Source organism: Oncorhynchus mykiss, chromosome 13, assembly GCF_057628025.1.
Source record: "Oncorhynchus mykiss isolate SJ-2025 chromosome 13, ASM5762802v1, whole genome shotgun sequence".
Taxonomy (NCBI): domain Eukaryota; kingdom Metazoa; phylum Chordata; class Actinopteri; order Salmoniformes; family Salmonidae; genus Oncorhynchus; species Oncorhynchus mykiss.
Window position 1 is genome coordinate 51,762,150 of NC_143034.1, and position 23,159 is coordinate 51,785,308.

The following is a 23,159-nucleotide window of genomic DNA, read 5'->3' on the forward strand; positions in this document are numbered from 1 at the left end:
AAAGTAAGCATTTAGTTGGACCATGTGTATCCTGTACATACGACTAATACAACTTGAAACTAAATTAATTAAAACTCCTGTTGTGTGTCTTTTATCCTGCTACCAGTTATCTACCAGTTATCTTGGTATACTCTTGCTCTATATTTAGCTGATACGCACAATGCACCTTCATCTAGGAATAGATATCAGAGGAGCACATTTTATAGAATTCGATGGTTTTGTATAACCTCATTCACCACTTTCAGGAGAATGGCTACATAGTCATGAACACAATAAGACTAACAGCATCTGTTGGGATTGTTTTTTGTGAATAGGCCCATCACTAGACTATGCTAAGGAGACACTAGGTATAAGGGCCATCTGATAAATTCACAGAGGGTTGTCTATTGAGCAACATTTAAGACTAGGTTAGGCAGACTTTGAACTTCTGTTGTTCTTTATTGTCAGTAAGATAGTTGTAATGTGAATAATGGGTAATAAACTGAGGGCAGAAATGGAGATCATACAAAGCTGAATTGCAGCAGGTGATGAATGGCTTTGAATGGCCACCATTAATGACCAATATACACTTCCGTTCAAAAGTTTGGGGTCACTTAGAAATGTTTGTTTTTTAAAGAAAAGCATTTTTTTTGTCCATTAAAATAACAACCATTTGATCAGACATACAGTGTAGACACTGTTAATTTTTTACATGACTATTGTAGCTGGACGTCTCACAAGTCCTCAACTGGCAGCTTCATGAAATAGTACCCGCAAAACACCAGTCTCAACATCAACAGTGAAGAGGCAACTCAGTGAAGAGGCAACTCCGGGATGCTGGCCTTCTAGGCCGAGTTGCAACGAAAAAGCCATATCTCAGACTGGCCAATAAAAAGAAAAGATTAAGATGGGCAAAAGAACACAGACACTGGACAGAGGAACTCTGCCTAGAAGGCCAGCATCCCAGGGTCGCCTCTTCACTGTTGACGTTGAGACTGGTGTTATGCGGGTACTATTTCATGAAGCTGCCAGTTCAGGACTTGTGAGGGATCAGTTTCTCAAACTAGACACTCTAATGTACTTGTCCTCTTGCTCAGTTGTGCACTATGGCCTCCCACTCCTCTTCCTATTCTGGTTAGAGCCAGTTTGTCCTGTTCTGTGGAGAAAGTAGTACACAGCATTGTACGAGATCTTCCGTTTCTTGGCAATTTCTCTCATGGAATAGACTTCATTTCTCAGAACAAGAATAGACTGACGAGTTTCAGAAAAAAAGGTATTTGTTTCTGGCCATTTTGAGCCTGTAATTGAACCCAGAAATGCTGAAGCTCCAGATACTCAACTAGTCTAAAGAAGGTCAGTTTTATTGCTTCTTTAATCAGTACAACAGTTTTCAGCTGTGCTAATATAACTACAAAAGGGTTTTCTAATTATCAATTAGCCTTTTTTAAATGATAAACTTGGATTAGCTAACACAACATACCATTGGAACACAGGAGTGACACAGGTTGCTGATAATGGGCCTCTACGCCTATGGAGATATTCCATAAAAAATCTGCAGTTTCCCGCTACAATAGTCATTTACAACATTAACAATGTCTACACTGTATTTCTGATAAATGTGATGTTATTTTAATAGACAAAAAATGTGCTTTTCTTTCAGAAACAAGGACATCTCTAAGTGACCCCAAACTTTTGAACGGCAGTGTACCTCTCACATTTCACAACAGCAATAAATCACATCATTGATTTGGCCTGGTATCTATTTGTGTCTTTAATTTGTAACAATATATTATTTCTGTGTGTATGTATATGTATATGGAATATAAGAATAATGTTAAAGAAAAAGCCATCTATGTTTGACTTTAAAGACATGCTTCGATTGGCCTTAGTAACATAACATCACTAAGTCTGTATTTTAAAAGGCTCCATTAATTCCAACGCCATGAATAGATAAGGGGAAGGAGATAACATAGCAGATACTGTGAAGCAGAGACAGGATTACTCACAGTCGCAAGTCACAACATACAACTTGCAACATGCCTTAGTGAGTTTACCATTACTCAACTCTCACTTTCCCCTTCATTAAAAATGTGTCAGGGTCCTAGTCGGGGTGACAGTCTGCTTCTGCAGTATCCAGAGCTTTGTACTATCTGTGTTTTTGCTCAATATTTTATTTACAGGACGGACAGAGATAAATAGGGTTGGCTAAAGGAGATAGATGGTCACTCAGGCCATAGGTATCTCATTATGAGCCTCAGTCACTGAGAAAAACACTGAGAGACCATACAGCAAACAGAAAATACTCTGCTTGGACGTGTGGGCGTTTATTGCTCATAAACACTTTGTGATGCACAACCAATCACTCTATGCAGTAGGCAAGATTTAACTCATTAGACAATGTCTTTATGATTTATATTTGAAAATGTGTTTTATATGTTTTAAGTAGTAGTACTTATATTCAAAATGACTTATTTCATATTTATGGTATGCCTACAGGTATTGTTTGTGTGTGTATGGGAGGAAGCATTTTCATAGACAGCCTTCCTATCTTTTTATAGATTCACTGAAGTGTTCAGCAAAGCCCATATTACTGAGGGAAACAAAAACATCCATAACAGGCACGCGTCCTGCCACTCTGTCCAGTGGCAATCAGAGAGCTTTACAGTCACTATAAAAACAATCTCTTGTTCCTTTAACACATTATTACTCAATTTTCTAATCAACTGGGGTGTTTGAAGATGGAAGCATTCTCAGCTCTCTCTCTCTCTCTCTCTCTCTCTCTCTCTGTGTGTTCATGTGGCAGAATGACTGGATTTCCCAAACCAACCCAGTCATTACACTCAGACACATTCAATGTAATGTTTACATACTTTTTTACAGCACCGCTGCCCAGTTCTCCTTCCTGAACACGTCGGTGTACATGTAAGAGTGTGTGCAGAGTATATGACTTGAGTAAACAGAACTAACAGCCCATTGCCTCAGAACATGATGGAGTTACTGTCAGAGTTCAAGGTATTGGGGCGAAGATGTTTTTATGCCAGAAAGAGATGCACACTCAGAGTAAATACACGAAGGCAACCCAAACAATAAACATACACTGCAAGAGCTTCGGTCATGATTTCCTGTTCAATGAGGAGCAAAACAACAGTAATGTGAAAACATGAGCAATAGTGAGTGCGATAATGAATGATACACGTAGAGATTGGGCACAATCGTAGGAGGAGGGCAGTGAGGAAGAGAGGGATATAGCAGCTCAAACACACAAGCAAGCCTGGAAAATGTTTTATAGTCTAGACTACACACAGGCTCTGTCACAGAGAAGGACTATGTATTTCTGCAACCCGTTCTCAGGATTTTATGTGAACTATACATGTTTTGGATAACTGAAAATAAAACTGTGCAATCGTCTATGAATATATGAAAATGTTTAGTTGATATGTCTCTCCAAAATGTGTATATTTCACAAAATGTTGTGGTGTGCATGCTATAAAGGGGCAATCCGCAGTTGTCCATTTTTGGATTTATATATTAGTGACATGTACCCATTGATTCTTGAAGAATATGGCTCATAAATATCTCATGAGTTTAGTTCAACTGTCGTATCCCATCAGAAGCATAAAATATATGCTTGTTTTACTCAAATGTTTGAAAACAGTGTAAATGTAAACAAAAATTGCCTAGCTTCAAAACATGGTTAAAGCTATCGTTTGATATCATGGTTGGTCAGACCTTGCATCCATAGCTTTATCTATGAATTTGAGAGTGGTTACATTTCTCCAGCCCCATTACTCAGCTTTTTACCTAAACTGTGGCTGAGAGTACACTTTGTTATTGTTTCAACTGCAGATTGCCCATTTAAAGGGCTAGCAAACTGTTTTATAGGCTTGCAATCAACTTGTTTTATAACCAACAAATTTATCTGCAACACACAAGGCATCCATTTTATGGCCTTTTGTGACCTTCGCCCCTCTCACAGGAAAAACTCTCCCGTCTACTGAACGTGGAGTTTCTGGGACATTCTAGACTGTGTTGCTATATAATAATTATGTCATTTCCATTGTCCTCAATACGATTTCACATCTACCTGTTTGATTTTCACATGCCTCCTTGTCAACATTCCTGTCTTTGTTTTCATCTCTTGTATTTTTGTTCCTCCTAATGACATTGTTTCCTCCAATTCCTTCTACTAGTCAGTTGAACATTGGATTTAGGCCTACTCTCTATTGTATCCTATACAAGGAAACAATAGAGACTCAATAAAGGCCATGCTTAAAGAGATAAACTCTCAGAGGTAAGTTGATTATTGCAGGGCCTACAATAAGTTAATAAGGGCAATTACAATGTTTCTATAGGGTGTTCTGCATACTACAGGATTCTTCCAATACGTTGACAGGGTCGACAAATCGCATGTTTATTAACATGATTAAATCATTCAGTTTCATATTGAGATATATAAATAAATGAACTGTGGGTGTCAGGCATAGCTGCCCTTCCTCGTCTGTGTGCACAATCTGTCACCTGGTGGTTGTTCATTAACGCGTGGGACAGAGTGGCTGACAGGTGCTATCTCACTGAAGCGCTCACAGGTGGGTCTATTGCCTTCGCTACTCCTTCAAACCTTTTTACTTTTAATATCAGAGGGCTGTCTACTTTTTGTTAATTTACCATTACTTTATCCAGAGAGTTGGTTGAGCTGACATAAACAACTTCACCTCTTTTAAAAAATGACGTTCTTTCTATCCCATTTTTTCTTGTTCTACCTTAGCTCTGGTAGGTGTGTCTCATGTGATTGCAAATAACTTAGTGTGTTAATTTGTTCTAGTTCTAACATTGTTTTTCATTTTATATTTATATCTAAGAATTGAAGTAGGTTACTAAAATGGACAATTTTTTTTAAACATCCCATTTTTTTAAAACAACCTTTGTCCTTTTTACTAGTTCTAACTTCTCTACCTTTTTGGTTTGGAGTGGCCTTCAGCCCTTAAGGGGGTGTCTACATCTGGATTTAGATAGTGGAGTTTTTTTTTTACTATATTTTTTTAATTAAGTCCTGTTCTGTAGAGCATCAAAATGTTGAATTCAAAAATAATTCTGTGCGTTGGAGTCTTATTTGTGGCACTTGTTGAGAGTCGAATGCTGGACAAATGCATGAAATCCAAACCCAAATACACCATGAACGTTGTACTTTTGGAGGATCAAACCTCAGACTGGAGCCTCAGGTTTGTAAAGGTTGCAGTGTTGCAAGCAATTGAAGCGGACTGGCAACTGAACATGGCAGCAGGTACAGAAACATGCATTTATTTTTTCATTTGAATTTACTTTGTCAACATGAAATTCATTTGTAAGTGATAAACAAAATTAAGCTGTAACCTACCACACAAACCTATTGGACATTTCATTATGCTTGATAACCGTTATTATCTCATCCTCCTACAACACTCTCTCCCTTGCCAAGGTTTGAACACCAAGTTAACGGCTAATTTCAATGGGTTCAACACCACGCTGTACAAACGAAGAGGCTGTGGGAGCAGCACCTGTGAGGGAGTGGAAATCCTAAAGTCCCTGCATGTGAGCCAGTCTTTTTTAGACAGTAATGTCCATTCTCATCTTGATACATTGTCTTCCAGGAGACCATTGCGACTTGAAGATATTATATGTTGACTGATTTAGATGAGAAGATTAATTGCCATTGAAGTGTAATTTCAACCATTCACTGTAGGCATATCCTTTGGATCCGCTTGGCTACTGAAACTGTTCTAAGACATCAGGTGGCGAAGTTCTCATTCTTACGGACGTATGCCGCAGTGACTATACTGAAACTAAACAGCAATTTCAGTCAGATTAAAATTGGGCTGATGAAGAGGGCCTATAAGATGAATAAAGATGACATTATTTCAGAAAGAGTAAGAGACAGGGACAAGCCCTTCCCCATTACTCAACAATATGAGTGCCTATGTTTATATACGCATTTGTTTGTGCTGCAGACTAAAGGTGAGGTGGGATGTGCCATGCTGGGACCCTCCTGTACATTTGCCACTTTCTTTATGGTGGAGTAAGTACTCTCTCTGTCTTGCACGCACACACACATGTCAATGATCCCCGTCTCTGTCATCCCCATTGAACAAGCACTTGTTTTGCCTGATTATTAGTAGTTGATGATGTGTACGTGTGGTAAATGACCCACTAGGTGATTATGATAATAGCGTTTATTGTTATGCTGGTTTATAATATGCTGTCCTGTAAGATAAGGACAGATTGTGACCCCCGGTCTGTGTGTCTCAGCGTGGAGATAGGCCTGACCCTGACTATCCCCATCATCTCCGCCGGGAGCTTTGGTCTGTCCTGTGACTACAAGGCCAACCTGTCCCGCCTGCTGCCCCCGGCACGCAAGATCTCCAACTTCTTTGTCCACTTCTGGAACTTCACCAGACATGGTCTGAAGATGCACTGGGGGAGGGCTTATGTCTACAAGAAGGCAGACCAAACTGAAGACTGTTTTTGGTGAGATGGAACACCTGTGCATTTGAAAGGGGATTTCCGCCATGTACACACATACAGACTGTACAGAGATGGTCATAGCATGTGTATGGTAGACTGTAACACTGTAACATACATACGTACGTTTGATTGATTGTTTGTTGTTGGGTGCTCCATAGTGCACCGTTACATCACTTCCCTTTTGCCATCGTCATAGGTACATCAATGCTCTGGAGGCACCCTCGGTCCAGTTTGCTATGTCAATCTCAAGAGAGATGCTACGCAGCAAGAAAGAGCTAAAGCAAGCTATTCAGTCTGAAAACAGACACAGCAACGGTGTGTGCCTCCCTCTGTCTTCTTCAATACCTTCTCAAGTCTTATCCATGCCTTACACACCAGCCACTGTTTCCACCACGAATAGGAAGTAAATCAATGGTTACTAAAAACAAACCTTTGTAATCTAGCTACATGCTTTAAGGTGTTATTTCATCACACGGTTTTATCACCCCTGCACAATGTTTTTCAGTATTCATTCTCTGTGGAACCCCAGATGACATCACCACTATAAAGAACGAAACAACGATTCCCCCAGAAATTGTCTTCATCCTCATCGATATCTATAAGTAAGACTGGTTTTGGTAGTTTGTTACACTACATTACATTGTTTTTTTTTGAGGACACTGATTGAAAGTTGAAACCATGTAACTTTTCTATCTTCTAGCCATGGGTATCACACTAACATGACTGCCAACCCAAGCATGGACAATGTTCTGGTGCTCACCTTGCCTGAGAGACAATACAACAACACAGTAGTTTACAACAGCACGGTTAGTCTCTGCTCAACTCATCTATCTTCATTCCTCAATTCTTCTGACCTCCTAATGTCTGAACAGAGATACCATCTCTCTCTCTCTCTCTCTCTCTCTCTCTCTCTCTCTCTTTCTCTTTCTGTCTCTCTCTCTCTCTCTCTCTCTCTCTCTCTCTCTCTCTTTCTGTCTCTCTCTCTCTCTCTCTCTCTCTCTGTCTCTCCGTCTTCCTGACTGCTTCCCCTCTCCTGTTGCAGGAGTTAAATGACTATGTGGCGGGGTACCATGACGGCGTGTTGCTCTTTGGCCATGTGCTGAGGCAGAGGTTGACCAATGAGCTGAGAGGCAGAGCAACACAGCCAACCACCACAGAGCTCCCCGACGTAAACCCCTTCAGGAATGTCTCTTTTCAAGGTATAGGAGGGCCTAATGGCCAGAGCCCTGGTCCATACTGTCCTCAGTCCTCCATTTAAACACCATAACATTTTAAGTCAGGCAATGGTGAGAACCTATACTTGTTGGACTTGGCAAAGCTGCTCGGCGGCAACCTTTAGCATCTGATCTTTGACTCCCGTCCAACGGGAACTTTCGCAAACCTCCGTCATTCTCCACACAGAAACGAAAGGCCACACATTATGCAGAATCCCATTCACTTAGATTGTTTTTACAGTGCAGTACATGGCTAATTAGAGTGTTCTCTCTTGGCTGACTTTTATGGTCAATGTTTCACATTTTGTCCATTTATAGCTGAGGACCATAGTAGTTCAGCTGGTTATATGTCTTCCGCAACCTCTTGTGTTAGATAACATTTCCCAACCTGAACCTTGATAATGGCACTAGGCCGTAGCCTCAATTTCTTTGGAATTGTTGCTCACAGAGGTGTGATTATTTGTGCTATAATAAGGGAGCAACTGGTTGTTAAGGGCAGTTTTCTGCTCAGGAGGATAAATGGTGATACTTTTAAAGGGTTAGACATAATAGTGTCTGTGTGCAGGTATGGGGGGATACTACGTGCTGGATGAGAATGGGGACAGGGACGTGAACTTCTCTGTGATTTACACATCCACCATCGATAAACAGGTAGGCTTCATCCAACATAACTGTTGGAATGGTCACCATGTCCGTCCCCTGTTAAACAGCAGCAGGACATCATTTAATGATCACTTAATAACACTGTCATTGCACCTCCCCTCCAGTACAAAACCCTGTTTGTGTTTGATACGTCCATAAATGAGACCAGAGTGGAGGACAGCACCCCCTCACTGCCCTGGCCCGGGTCTCAACTGCCAGGTGACAAGCCAATCAACCCTAACGGTAATGACACACAGTGCATTTGGAAATTATTCAGACCCCTTGACTTTATTCACATTTTGTTATGTTACAGCCTTATAAAAATCCTAATCAATCTACACACAATACCAGATAGTGACAAAGCAACATTTTTAGAATTTTTAGCAAATGTATAAAACTAAATAAACAGAAATACCTTATTTACATAAGTATTCAGACCCTTTGCTATGAGATTCTAAATTGAGCTCAGGTGCATCCTATTTGCCATGATCATCCTTGAGATGTTCCTACAACTTGGTTGGAGTCCACCTGTGGTAAATTAAATTGATTGGACATGATTTGGAAAGGCACACACCTGTCTATATAAGGTTCCACAGTTGACAGTGCATGTCTTAGAAAAACCAAGCCATGAGGTCGAAGGAATTGTCCGTAGAGCTCCGAGACAGGATTGTGTCGATGCACAGATCTGGGGAAGGGTACCAAAAAATGTCTGCAGCATTGAATGTCCCCAAGAACACAGTGGCCTACATCATTCTTAAATTAAAGAAGTTTTGAAAGACTCTTCCTAGAGCTGGCCGCCTGGCCAAACTGAGCAATCGGGGGAGAAGGGCCTTGGTCAGGGAGGTTATCAGGAACCTGATGATCACTCTGACAGAGCTCCAGAGTTCCTCTGTGGAGATGGGAGAACCTTCCAGAAGGACAATCATCTCTGCAGCACTCCACCAATCAGGCCTTTATGGTGGAGTGGCCAGACGGAAGCCACTCCTCAGTAAAAGGCACAAGACAGCCTGCTTGGAGTTTGCCAAAAGGCACCTAAAGACTCTCAGACCATAAGAAAAAGATTCTCTGGTCTGATGAAACCAAGATTGAACTATTTGGCCTGAATGCCAAGCATCATGTCTGGAGGAAACCTGGCAACATCCCTACGGTGAAGCATGGTGGTGGCAGCATCATGCTGTGAGGATATTTTTCAGCAGCAGGGACTGGGAGACTAGTCAGGATTGAGGGAAAGATGAACAGAGCACAGCACAGAGAGATCCTTGATGAAAACCTGCTTCAGAGCGCCCATGACCTCAGACTGGGGTGAAGGTTCACCTTCCAACAGGACAACGACCCTAAACACACAGCCAAAACAATGCAGGAGTGGCTTTTTAATACATTTCCAAATCATTCTAAAAACCTGTTTTTGCTTTGTCATTGTGGGGTATTGTATGTAGCTTGATGAGGAAAATGAAAACAATTTAATACAATTTAGAATAAGGCTGTAACGTAACAAAATCTGGAAAAAGTCAAGGGGTCTGAATACTTTCCCGAATGCACTGTATACGCTCTAGTAACAGGTCAGAAGCAGTTTCTACCCCATAGCGATACGACTGCTGAACAGTTAATCAAATGGCTACCCGGACTATTTGCATTGACCCCATTATTTTATTTCAATTTTTGGCATTTAGCAGACACTCTTAACCAAAGCGACTTAGTGAGTGCATACATTTGTTATTATTATTATTTATGTACACTCACTGGACTCTAACCACACACTCACTGGACTAACCACACACTCACTGGACTCTAACCACACACTCACTGGACTAACCACACACTCACTGGACTCTAACCACACACTCACTGGACTCTAACCACACACTCACTGGACTCTAACCACACACTCACTGGACTCTAACCACACACTCACTGGACTAACCACACACTCACTGGACTCTAACCACACACTCACTGGACTCTAACCACACACTCACTGGACTCTAACTACACACTCACTGGACTCTAACCACACACTCACTGGACTCTAACCACACACTCACTGGACTCTAACCACACACTCACTGGACTCTAACCACACACTCACTGGACTAACCACACACTCACTGGACTCTAACCACACACTCACTGGACTCTAACCACACACTCACTGGACTCTAACTACACACTCACTGGACTCTAACCACACACTCACTGGACTCTAACCACACACTCACTGGACTCTAACCACACACTCACTGGACTCTAACCACACACTCACTGGACTCTAACCACACACTCACTGGACTCTAACCACACACTCACTGGACTCTAACCACACACTCACTGGACTCTAACCACACACTCACTGGACTCTAACCACACAATCACTGGACTCTAACCACACACTCACTGGACTCTAACCACACACTCACTGGACTCTAACCACACAATCACTGGACTCTAACCACACACTCACTGGACTCTAACCACACACTCACTGGACTAACCACACACTCACTGGACTCTAACCACACACTCACTGGACTCTAACCACACAATCACTGGACTCTAACCACACACTCACTGGACTCTAACCACACACTCACTGGACTCTAACCACACAATCACTGGACTCTAACCACACACTCACTGGACTCTAACCACACACTCACTGGACTCTAACCACACACTCACTGGACTCTAACCACACACTCACTGGACTCTAACCACACACTCACTGGACTCTAACCACACACTCACATACTACACTGACACTCCAACACACCCCCCCCCCCACACACACACATGCATATTGACGACACACACACACACACACACACACACACACACACACACACACACACACACACACAAACACACACACAAACACACACACACACACACACACACACACACACACACACACACACACACACACACACACACACACACACACACACACACACACACACACACACACACACACACCTTCACATTCATTCACACTCGTCACATACACTGCTGCTACTCTCTGTTTATTATCTATGCATCGTCACTTTAGCCTAATCTACATATTACCTCTATCACCCCTTCACATTTATTCGCTACCATTACCCCTTGTACATAGCCTCTTTATAGTTTTTTTGTTGTGTTACTATTTTCTCCTTAGTTTATTTACTTTTTAAAAACTCTGCATTGTTGGTTAGGGGCTTGTAAGTAAGCATTTCATGGCAAGGTCTGCATCTGCTGTATTCGGCACATGTGACAAATACAATTTTATTTTATTTTATATATCAACACTAGTGCTACTAGTAACAGTACAAAGTTTATTCTAGTACACAAGCTCTTTTGAAGTTTCTGATACGTCTTGGTACGAAGATAAGGTATTGGTGGGGGGAATACTTATTCTATGTTTGTGATTCCAGATCTGAAGACAGAGGATATCATTGTGATCGTCCTGAGTGCCAGTGTTGTGGTGGTGACTGCCATCGCTCTGATCTTCTACAGGTCAAATATGCACCACACCAACCTCTGTGTTCTCACTTCTGTCCAATCACATTGTTACTTGATGACATGTCTCACTCACCTCTGTGTTTGTCTATGTATTATTATTATTATTAACATTATTATTATTATTATTATATTTATTATATTTACTGCTCAGTCACTTTAAACCTGATTACACAACTGTCACCAGAATCCCTTTGATTGATTGGTACTGATATTGACCTTGTATATAGTATATATTCCTGTGTGTATTTTTCTTTTATATTACTTAGTATTACTGCATTGTTGAGGAAGAGCTTGCAGTACAGCTATTTCCCTGTACTGTTTACACTTGCTGTATCCTGTGCACGTCACAAATAAACTTTGATTTGATTTGATTTATGGCCAATAGGCAGAACATGAAGGAACGTCAAAACCAAAAGAGGTGGTCCCACATCAGCCCAGACCTGATTGGTCCGCTGGATGGGAAAGAGTTAAGCCTGGTCTCACTGAAGGTGAGCTCCTTCACCTCCTCCTTGTCATTATGTTTTTGCCTGTATGTTTCTATTTATAGTATGTCATCTCTCAAACTCCCATAATGCATGGCCAACACAAGCTGGTGTTACACTGATGTTGGTTTAAATTCTTTCATTTACATGCTGATACTCCCTGTGTTCTCTAATACCCAGGGATTTATTCCGAATGATTTATCCCTTTTATCTTTCTATATATCAGATCGATGAAGACAACAGGAAGGACAGCTGTTACCAGATTCACAGGGCTCGCTATGACAAAAAGGTGCCATTACACTCTTTGGTCCATAAACTGACTTAAACACGTGGTGTGAGTTGTCATACCAGGGTCGTTCCGTGAAAAGATTTCCCTTTGTGTCCATTTGATATTTTTAGGACAAATTGTGCACCAACATAACATTTTAAAAGCCTGTTATATTAAATGAATTGGCCTTTATTAATGTAGACCACATGGAGAATTCAATACAGCAATAAAGACTTGCTAGTACAAACATGCAGCATTGTGACATGTCCCTCTGTGCCCCCTCTCTGACCTCTAGGAAGATTATAACCCACTTTATTTTGTTGCTTTGACAAAGCCATTTCGGAAGGTTATTATTTATTTCATGTGATTAGTGGTTCATTTACGTTGGTCCCTCATTTTAAGGTCAAGCCTGTTACTTGAACTGAACTGTCATTAGTATACGTATAACTATTCCTTTTTAAATATGTTTTTCAAAATGAACATCTTTGATTCAGAGGGGTTGGGTTAAATGCGGAAGAACATTTTCAGTTGAATGCATTCAGTTGTGCAACTGACTAGATATCCCCTTTCCCTTAATAGTCAAATCATAGTGTGAAAGCAGATGAGCTGGTTCTAGTCTTTGTGGCAATTTTCTGGTGTTTTGTGGTGGAAAACTGAGCAGGTCGAGCATAAAACGTCAACCCTGTTACCCATAGATAGACAGGCTAGAAATGTTTGAACCATTTTTTTAAAATTGTGAAGCTTGTTGCACACAACAAGCTTCCATTCCCCCTGTCACAAGGGGATTATGGCTGATTTAAGATGAAATTGATGAAATCTTCAACCCTGTTACTTTGTTTGGCACTTAATAGGCACTTACTATGGTATATTTTTATTTAACCCCTTGAGATGGGGAAAAGTGTTTTTCATGAAGTTGAACATGTGCTCTTCGTGACAGTTACACTTCTTGAAAGGCACTGAATTGGAGGAACGACCCACCAGTAACTACTCTCAAAGGCTGAAATGGGAATAACTTCTACTCTATTATTATGGATCTATTATTTTCAGCCCGTGATCCTGAAGGAGCTGCAACACACAGATGGCAACTTCAGTGAGATCCAGAGGATTGAGCTCAACACTGTAAGGTTCTTGCTAATGATGTTATTTCCTCTCCGCCACTATCATGGTTCTCCTAACCTGCTGATTCAAACAGTAGTCCAGTCAGCTATCCACTGATCTAGTGTCCATTTTGAGTGTCTATGTGGCCCGAGCTCAAGGTCAACCACATATTTGCTTATCTTGATGTGGTGTGAACAACAGAGGTTTGCGGATTTGTGTGTGTTTTGTGGCTTTGTGGCCCTATGGAGGAATATTTTATCTCCTTGTCAATCAGAGGAGATAGCCAATGTGACCTTATGTGAGCAACTAGGTGATAAAAGTAGAGTGTGTAAATGAGTGTGAGGAAGTCAAGACCAGCCATGAGAGGATGTCTTTCACTCTCTCTCTCTCTCACTCTCTCTCTCTCTCTCTCTCTCTCTCTCTCTCTCTCTCTCTCTCTCTCTCTCTCTTTCTCTTTCTGCCTCTCTCAGCTCCTACGTATTGACTACTACAACCTGACCAAGTTCTATGGCACGGTGAAGTTTGAGTATGGTCTGTTTGGAGTGTTTGAATTCTGTGAGAGGGGATCCCTGAGGGTAAGAGGATTGGCAGAGAACATGACTTTATGGTGGGAATCAGTGGCCTACTTTCCACCCATATATCTTCATTGTGCAATGATAAGCAAATGACATTTACACACATGTTGATTACAGGACTCCTTTACAGACAGCGCCTGGGTCACAATCACAGTTACATTCACTCAGTTTTCAAATACCCTACCAGGCAGAAACAAAAAAACTCAAGCATAAACTGAGCTGCAGTAAACTCTGTAATTCACTGTCTTTACAGTATGTCCTTAATGACACAATCTCCTATCCTGAAAAGACCTTCATGGACTTGGAATTCAAGATATCAGTCATGTATGACATAGCTAAGGTATGCTTATGTAGTTTGGTTGTACTATGTGTTTACTGTGGGTAAATGCACTGACATTGTAATATGGTGTAATCCAGTGCCCCTTAAGTACCCCCTTATGTGCTTTTTACCAGTAACCCTATGGTCTCATGAGTTTTCTCAAGTACCCCTAGTTGTCCTAGTACCCCTAGTTGTCCTTGTACCCCTGGTTGGGAACCACTGGTGTTGCATGCTGTAGCTGTGTGGGGCTCACCCTGGTGGCGGTTTCAGGGCATGTCCTACCTCCACTCCAGCAACATTGAGGTCCATGGCCGACTGAAGTCCTCAAACTGTGTGGTGGACAACCGCATGGTGGTCAAAATCACAGACTTTGGCTGCAACACCATCCTCAACCCCTGCAAAGGTGAAGCCCTCTGCCCACTATTTCCCTCACAAGTAAATTATTCAACCTGAAAGTATTACGGAATGAAGTTAGTAAAAAACTCAAGCAGGAGAGTGATTTGATATCCCATTCTGGTCCCTCTCCTTTCTGTCAGACTTGTGGACGGCTCCAGAACACCTCCGGAAGCAGGGGATCTCCCAGAAGGGGGACGTCTACAGCTTTGCCATCATCGCTCAGGAGATCATACTGAGGAAGAACCCCTTCTTCACCCAGGCCTGCTCTGACATCGCAGGTAACAACGGTCTGGCGGCTAGAGTCAGAGAGTCATGCAGAACAGTTTTCAGCAATAGTAAAAGTTATCCGTTTTTTTATGTCTATGCACCTCACACTGGTCATTTAACAGCGGCTCCTGCTGGCTATTACATGTAAATACAACTTCTGCTCACTAGGGATCACTGTTATCAATTACTATTCTAGGGATTATGCAAAAGGAGAATGAAATTCGTATTATTTTACTGTAAATGAGGGCATGGCTGTCAACTGAATTCCCCTTTCCTTCCTCCCCAGAGAAGCTGTACATGGTGCAGTACCCAAGTCAAACTGGCTTCTTCAGGCCAGATCTGAACTTTGAGACAGCAGCAGAAAACGAGGCGGAGGTACAAGGCCCCTCATAGCATTCCTCACGTACCCATGCATATCTGTGTTAGTTTGTATGTATGGTTGTCATTGTACTTGTCTCCTGCAGCTTTACATGCTGATAAAGAACTGCTGGGAAGAGGACCCAGAGAGGAGGCCAGACTTCAAGAAGATAGAGGGATCTCTGGGTAAGATATTCAGGTAAGCCCAGTGCTTTATCAGAGTGTGAGTGTGTGTTCATGATGTTTGTTTGTGTGTGTGTGTGTACATAATGCCTGACATTCCATATCTACACTGAGTGTACAAAACACAATCCTAATATTGAGTTGCATCCCACATGGACTCTACAAGGTGTCAAAGTGTTCCACAGTTGTGTCAAGTTGGCTGGATGTCCTTTGGGTGGTGGACCATTCTTGATATACATAGGAAACTGTGAACTGTGAAAAACCCAGCAGCGTTGCAGTTCTTGACACAAACCGGTGCACCATGCACCTATTACCATACCCCATTCAAAACACTTGTCACCCTCTGAAAGGAAGACATACACAATCCATGTCTCAGTTGCCTCAAGGCTTAAAAATCATTTTTTAACGTGTCTCTTCCCCTTCATCTACACTGACTGAAGTCGATTTAACAAGTGACATCAGTAAGGGATCATAGCTCTCACCTGGATTCACCTGGTCAGGCTATGTCATGGAAAAGGCAGGTGTTGTTAATGTTTTGTACACTCAGTACATTTAGTCAATCAAAACCCTTTTTACAAACCAAAAGCCATGGCATGTAAACAGCTGATTTGTGTTTAACATACAGACGTCTTAGAAATGTAGAGTTCTATCAATGCGTTATTCATGCAAAAGTTGGAGTGATAGACAATCTCCAATTTGGATTTTTCTCTTATTAAAGATTTTCTGAGCTATTGGGCTTTTATCATTATAGAGATTTGCTCATTTTTGTTCCATGTTCCACAATCATTCAGCAACCTGCACAACCAGGCTAATGAGAGCTACATGGACAACCTGATCCGTAGGCTGCAGATGTACTCCAGGAACCTGGAGCACCTGGTGGAGGAGAGAACCTCTCTGTACAAGGCTGAGAGGGACAGGGCTGACAGGCTCAACTTCCTGCTCCTGCCAGCGTATGTCATGCATCCCTGCTCAACCTTAACCCTTAACCCTAACTCTAACACTAGCTTCATGTCCACATCCTGGCTCAACTCTAACCCTATCTATCATCCTAACCTTAACCCTAACCTGAGCTTTATGTCCACATCCTGGCTCAACCCTAACCCTATCTATCATCCTAACCTTAACCCTAACCTGAGCTTTATGTCCACATCCTGGTTCAACCCTAACCCTATCTATCATCCTAACCTTAACCCTAACCTGAGCTTTATGTCCACATCCTGGGTCAACCCTAACCCTATCTATCACCCTAACCTTAACCCTAACCTGAGCTTTATGTCCACATCCTGGTTCAAGCCTAACCCTATCTATCACCCTAACCTTAACCCTAACCTGAGCTTTATGTCCACATCCTGGTTCAACCCTAACCCTATCTATCATCCTAACCTTAACCCTAACCTGAGCTTTATGTCCACATCCTGGTTCAACCCTAACCCTATCTATCATCCTAACCTTAACCCTAACCTGAGCTTTATGTCCACATCCTGGTTCAACCCTAACCCTATCTATCATCCTAACCTTAACCCTAACCTGAGCTTTATGTCCACATCCTGGTTCAACCCTAACCCTATCTATCATCCTAACCTTAACCCTAACCTGAGCTTTATGTCCACATCCTGGTTCAACCCTAACCCTATCTATCATCCTAACCTTAACCCTAACCTGAGTTTTATGTCCACATCCTGGCTCAACTCTAACCCTATTTATCATCCTAACCTTAACCCTAACCTGAGCTTCATGTCCACATCCTGGCTCAACTCTAACCCTATCTATCATCCTAACCTTAACCCTAACCTGAGCTTTATGTCCACATCCTGGTTCAACCCTAACCCTATCTATCATCCTAACCTTAACCCTAACCTGAGCTTCATGTCCACATCCTGGTTCAACCCTAACCCTATCTATCATCCTAACCTTAACCCTAACCTGAGCTTTATGTCCACATCCTGGTTCAACCCTAACCCTATCTATCATCCTAACCTTAACCCTAACCTGAGCTTTATGTCCATATCCTGGTTCAAGCCTAACAACCCTAATCCTCTTAACGCTTAACCCTAACACACCTGCCAGCCTATTTAGCTTTTGGAAGCCAACAGAACAATAAGGAGTTGCTCAGCCTAACCTCCCGTCCCCCTGCTTCCTTCCTCAGCCCAGTGGTGCGTTCCCTGAAGGAGACGGGCAGTGTGGAGCCAGAGCTGTTTGATGAGGTGACGGTCTACTTCAGCGACATCGTGGGCTTCACCACCCTGTGCCAGTACAGCACGCCCATGGAGGTGGTGGACATGCTCAACGACATCTACAAGAACTTTGACAGGATCCTGGACCACCATGATGTATACAAGGTAGTTGGGACTGAGGCTTGACATGTTCATATACAGTGCTTTGTAAAAAGTATTCACCCCCTTGGCGTTTTTCCTATTTTGTTGCATTACAACCTGTAATTTAAATAGATTTTTATTTGGATTTCATGTAATGGACATACACAAATTAGTCCAAATTGGTGAAGAGAAATGAAAAAAATGAAAAAAATAAGAATTTCGCAAGCCACTGTACTAAAGAAGAATCTACAGTACTGTTGTTACTGTAGTATTATGGAATTGAAAGCATTCATACCATTTGAGATGGAATAGTTGAGTGGGGACAACAGTTTTCATATGAAATATGAATGTTATTATTGTATTCAGATGACATTTCAGAGGGATATCGTCTCTTCTTCTCTCTCTGCCAGGTGGAGACGATCGGTGATGCGTACATGGTGGCGTCAGGGTTGCCGCGGCGCAATGGCAACCGGCACGCAGTGGACATCGCCCACATGGCCCTGGACATCCTAGCTTTCGTAGGGACCTTCCAGCTCCAACACCTACCGGGCATACCCCTGTGGATCCGCATCGGGGTGCACTCAGGTACCCCATCTCAGCACAATATAACTGGCCCATACAGTAGTTTGCATAGATCTTAACTTTTCCCACAATTTAGTTTTATTTTAAGTTCATAACATTGGGCCAATACAGTCCTGTTAGCAACACTTTCACTGCCTGCTGTGTGTTTAGCTTTCACTGTGTCTGGTGTATTTACAGGGCCGTGTGCGGCTGGTGTGGTGGGGAACAAGATGCCACGTTACTGTCTGTTTGGAGACACGGTCAACACTGCCTCACGCATGGAGTCCACAGGCCTGCGTAAGAGACAGCACACACAGACAACGACACATCAAACATAACCACTGGGATGAACACTTACATACATTCTCCTCAGCTATCACAAGCATAGCTCCATTCTAGCAGCGTATATTCACCATAGTTCACCATAGGTTGACACCTCTCATGCTTCCTCTCCAGCACTAAGAATCCATGTCAGCCAGTCCACCATAAACATCCTCCAACGGACAGACTGCAAGTTTGAGTATGAGCAGAGAGGAGAGACCTTTCTGAAGGTAAGCTGGGTTCATAAAGCTATGCGATGGTTTTGTGAGTATAGAGTTCAGATTATGCCAACAATTTGTATGTTTGTGTATGTATTATAGGGTAAAGGCAATGAGATGACATACTGGTTAACAGGGGTGACAGGGACAGAATACAACCTGTCAATGCCCCCGACAGCGTGAGTAGAAACCACCCATTCTGAATTTATACAGTATCTATCACCCATATCCAGCATTATGTATGTCAAATAATCCAAACCTCTTGTCCCTGGTCCCAGGGAGAACTTCCAGAGGCTACAGCAGGATCTGTCTGAGATGATTGTGTCCAGCCTGGAGAACAGAGGGCCGGGGACCAACGGCATGGAGAAGAGGAAGACCCTCTCCACCAGAGTCAGGAGGAGGGAGACCAATGGGAGCCAGGAGGACGGCCTGCCAGAGTACCTACACCTGGCCATCACAGACATTCCCAGCACCTACCTGTAGCCACCCAGGACCAGACTGCCTCCTGTGGGCATACAGCGCTACTACACGCGGTCAAACGGTGACAGTGGAGTCAAGTAGTCTTATATTCATTCACCTGATACAATAGCTACAGTAATGCCTTATACATAGGAACCCTGACTATTTTCCAAGGAATTTCTGGGTAAAAGACATGGTTTTCTGGTTTGAGATAAAAGTTATTTTGGGTCACATGAGCAAAATGTGTGGGGACTTTCCATAAATAGTCTGTAATGGAGATGCTTTAGGAAAACCTGAACCAGTAAACCAAGGAACAGGATGGTACTCTATTTTAAGAAGCCCCCGAAGAAACGACAAATATGAGTATTTCTGCATTCTCTCAGCGATCAACAAAGAACAATTGTTCAAAACAATATCACTGATTATCACCGAAGCACAATAATAATACTAAAGCTTAATATTGCCATCAATAACGTGATGATTACATTTTATAAATGATGTATGCACACAGTGTTGGTTCATAGTTTCTCATTGTAATCTCAGTGCATTTTATTGGTTCATAGTTTCTCATTGTAATCTCAGTGCAATTTATTGGTTCATAGTTTCTCATTGTAATCTCAGTGCATTTTATTGGTTCATAGTTTCTCATTGTAATCTCAGTGCAATTTATTGGTTCATAGTTTCTCATTGTAATCTCAGGGCATTTTATTGGTTCATAGTTTCTCATTGTAATCTCGGTTCATAGTTTCTCATTGTAATCTTGGTTCATAGTTTCTCATTATAATCTCAGGGCATTTTATTGGGTCATAGTACAAAATGTGTTTTTGTCCTCAAACTTGATAGAGTAGTCTGAAATGCTGTCATTTTAAAGGCCCACAGTTTTTCTCGAGGGTTTCCAACCTTTATTAAAGTGTGTCCACTGAATTGAAACCAAATAACTTTCTGTAAAAATATCAGTATACTTTTGTTTAACCAAAAACCTTGCCTCTACATCTCTGAGGTCAGAGAACCTCTTTCTTATCGAAATGTACTGTATTGTATATGAGTCGGGGTAAAATTTCGACACAATAAGTTTGTGTTTTGTTGATTGTGATGTGTCAAATATATCCCCAGGTTAATAGCAGTTGTCACCTTTACTTCTAAAAGTGAATTATAAAGTGAATGTAAATGTTATTCCAAATTTTTGCTTGTTTTAAAGTAATATTTACAACTGGTTTTACATTGACACATATCAACAAATTGCATCATTTCACTGCATTTGATTAATTACATGTTGTTTTTCCACATCATACACAAATGTACAGCACGACATATAAGCCATATAATTGACCATATAATACCTTCATTCTAAAACTACCAGCAAAATCTACACAGTATAAGAGTTCAAATAGAAATATCCTATAACAGCCCTGTTATTATTGGCATTAACCCAATCTACTCAGATTTGTCTTATTGTCTTTGACAATATTTAAGTATAGAAACACAGGTACATAGTTGTCTCCCATAGTATTCTCTCACAGGTTTGTCTTTACTCCTACACCATCACAAATGTAAACACTTGCATCTAAATGATTATACTGTACCAACAATACTGCAAAGAATAAGTCCGTTTGCTTAACAATGGCCATGTGGTTTTATATGTCAAAATGATGTCCTCTCAGTCGGAGCATTGCACAGTCTTGGTGGTCACCAAAGCAGCATCCCCCAGCTCAGTGGCAGGAAGTGGGATCCAATGCTCCCTCAGGCCATTGCACATGAACACGCCACCGACCTCCCCAAGAGAGCCACACACCGAGGCCCCGCTGTAGGTGGATACCTCCTGCCTGAAGCATGTTTGGGGCCCACCATTCAGCTGAGGACAGGATGGAGGGGCCTCCTCCTCTCTCTGTACCACGGCTACTGTACAGTCTCCCTCCACAGGTGGCAGGGCTTTGGCTGGAGGGTTAAGTCCTGCCTCTGGTTCACCTGGAGCAGAAACAAGCATTACCCAGCATTATTCTTCCTAAAGAGAAATCTACATCAACATGATAAAGAAGACCTATACTTCTAATCTGAATCATAGAATAATGGGCAGCAATTGGATAGAGTTAAGAAGAATGTTCTCTCGGAAAAGCAAAATTAAGAAATATATACAACAATACCGGCCCTCTGCCCGTCACTCAATTCCAAACATTGTTAAGTTAAATGCTTGTTCTATGTCTTCTATCCAGCTCAACACAGAGTGAACTGTGAGCAGGAGGGATGTAAATTAGGGCTGGTATTCAGGGCATGTATCCCTGTATGTAATGGAGCTAACCTAGTAATCTCATTACCAATCAGTGGTGTATTCACATGTAGTAAGTAGCAACTGTTGCCATTTGGGTGTTTATTTGTGTGTGTGTGTGTGTAAGTATGAGGTCATTGGGTGTGAAGAATACTTTTTTGGTCCTCAAAAACCAACGGATGTGTGTTAATAGTTAAATAGACAGTAGGGCAGTCCCCAGAGAGCCTATCAGAGGGGAACAGAAACTAGAGGAGCTTCATGCTTAATTTGTCTTCAACCCCACTTCACTCAAATGAAAGCACTGAACAAAACACTTGCTGTGAAACAGATAAAAATACACATTGTCCATTAATCTCAATGGCATTCCTTACCTGCAGTGTGATTGCGCCTTGCCTGCATTTTGTATATGATGAACCATAGAAACATTGCCAGGATGGAGCCGTTCACTATGACGACCATTGATATCCAGACAGCTGGACTCACTGCCGGGTCGTACTGGGGAGGAACGTCGCTACTCCATTTTACAGGTGGGGATTCTGGTGGAAAAGGATGGCAAAGTCCCCAAAATACTATCAATGACTATGCTGTGTCCATTGCTAAGCCAATGGGGAGGACATATAGCTCCATATCAATGCCATACTATAGAGAAGCCAGTGAAATAAATATTTTTCCTCTTGCAGACAATAAGTGAGGACAACCAAGATCAGGGCTCTATTCAATCTGTATCGCTGTAGAAATGTAAAGGTCATTTCCTATTGAGCCAACGACATCTGCAGCGTTTACCGTAAATGCAGTCTCTGCTAACGTGGGAACATTGACTTTAAATTCTAGTGACGCTGTAATGTTGAATTTCCCCGATATGGATTGAATAGATCCCTTAGACAAACCAGAGCAGTGAAACTCACCTGTGGCTGGCTTTGGCCTTGTCAAGGGGATACAGGTGATGAGCAGTTTGTCCCAACTTGTGCCCGGATCACAGGTCTTCTTTGCCATGTCGATGTCTGGTCATGTAATTAATGCCCACACTAGAGAACCTGCTGCCTCACTCTGTCCTCATGGAGCTGTGTGTGTGTGTGTGTGAGAGCCATAGAATAACATACAGTGAAACCATTTGGACCAGACATAGAGAAAGAGACGAGGGGAAGGAAAGGCCAACGGAGGGGAGGAGTCTCTCAACAGACGTTTCAGTTCTTCCTTTTGTAGGAAAGGATGAATCACCAATGTGTCCCAAGAGAGAGAGAGAAAGAGA

General features: G+C 42.0%; 2 protein-coding genes across 4 annotated transcripts; one reads left to right on the forward strand and one right to left on the reverse strand.

Moving 5' to 3' along the window:
• The first annotated feature begins 3,953 nt into the window (after positions 1 to 3,953).
• On the forward strand, positions 3,954 to 20,827 carry LOC110485178 (guanylyl cyclase C). Of its 3 annotated transcripts, none has more exons than XM_036942445.2 (27): positions 3,954 to 5,260; positions 5,435 to 5,547; positions 5,964 to 6,031; positions 6,262 to 6,480; positions 6,674 to 6,792; positions 6,983 to 7,079; positions 7,178 to 7,283; positions 7,520 to 7,676; positions 8,257 to 8,342; positions 8,459 to 8,552; positions 11,741 to 11,822; positions 12,214 to 12,316; positions 12,537 to 12,599; positions 13,626 to 13,697; positions 14,147 to 14,251; positions 14,505 to 14,591; positions 14,841 to 14,973; positions 15,107 to 15,244; positions 15,520 to 15,608; positions 15,698 to 15,789; positions 16,565 to 16,723; positions 17,920 to 18,112; positions 18,499 to 18,673; positions 18,848 to 18,946; positions 19,106 to 19,200; positions 19,291 to 19,367; positions 19,467 to 20,827. In XM_036942445.2, the coding sequence occupies exons 1-27, from the start codon at positions 5,050 to 5,052 to the stop codon at positions 19,669 to 19,671; spliced, it is 3,237 nt and encodes a 1,078-aa protein (XP_036798340.2). In that variant the 5' UTR covers positions 3,954 to 5,049; the 3' UTR covers positions 19,672 to 20,827. The 3 variants fall into 3 exon arrangements, 2 of the variants coding, with proteins under 2 accessions (XP_036798340.2, XP_036798338.2); XM_036942443.2 differs by having other exon boundaries at positions 4,267 to 5,260; positions 8,459 to 8,576; XR_016485968.1 differs by having other exon boundaries at positions 4,507 to 5,260; positions 8,459 to 8,576; positions 15,525 to 15,608.
• Positions 20,165 to 23,087, reverse strand: LOC118938457 (uncharacterized). Its single transcript, XM_036942467.2, has 3 exons — positions 22,816 to 23,087; positions 22,282 to 22,446; positions 20,165 to 21,612 (listed from the first exon to the last, which is right to left on the reverse strand). Exons 1-3 carry the CDS (start codon positions 22,901 to 22,903, stop codon positions 21,305 to 21,307), a joined length of 561 nt encoding a protein of 186 aa, XP_036798362.2. The 5' UTR covers positions 22,904 to 23,087; the 3' UTR covers positions 20,165 to 21,304.
• Positions 23,088 to 23,159: the final 72 nt, after the last annotated feature.

Bases quoted from the DNA above. Each gene is read 5' to 3' on its own strand.
- LOC118938457 (XM_036942467.2), bottom strand. From the start codon at position 22,903: ATGGCAAAGAAGACCTGTGATCCGGGCACAAGTTGGGACAAACTGCTC. The intron at 22,447-22,815 runs GTGAGTTTCACT...CTTTTCCACCAG, and splicing joins AAGGCCAAAGCCAGCCACAG to AATCCCCACCTGTAAAATGG. The intron at 21,613-22,281 runs GTAAGGAATGCC...TTTCTGCTCCAG, and splicing joins AAGGCGCAATCACACTGCAG to GTGAACCAGAGGCAGGACTT.
- LOC110485178 (XM_036942443.2), top strand. From the start codon at position 5,050: ATGTTGAATTCAAAAATAATTCTGTGCGTTGGAGTCTTATTTGTGGCA. The intron at 6,032-6,261 runs GTAAGTACTCTC...TGTGTGTCTCAG, and splicing joins GCCACTTTCTTTATGGTGGA to CGTGGAGATAGGCCTGACCC. The intron at 14,974-15,106 runs GTGAAGCCCTCT...CCTTTCTGTCAG, and splicing joins CATCCTCAACCCCTGCAAAG to ACTTGTGGACGGCTCCAGAA.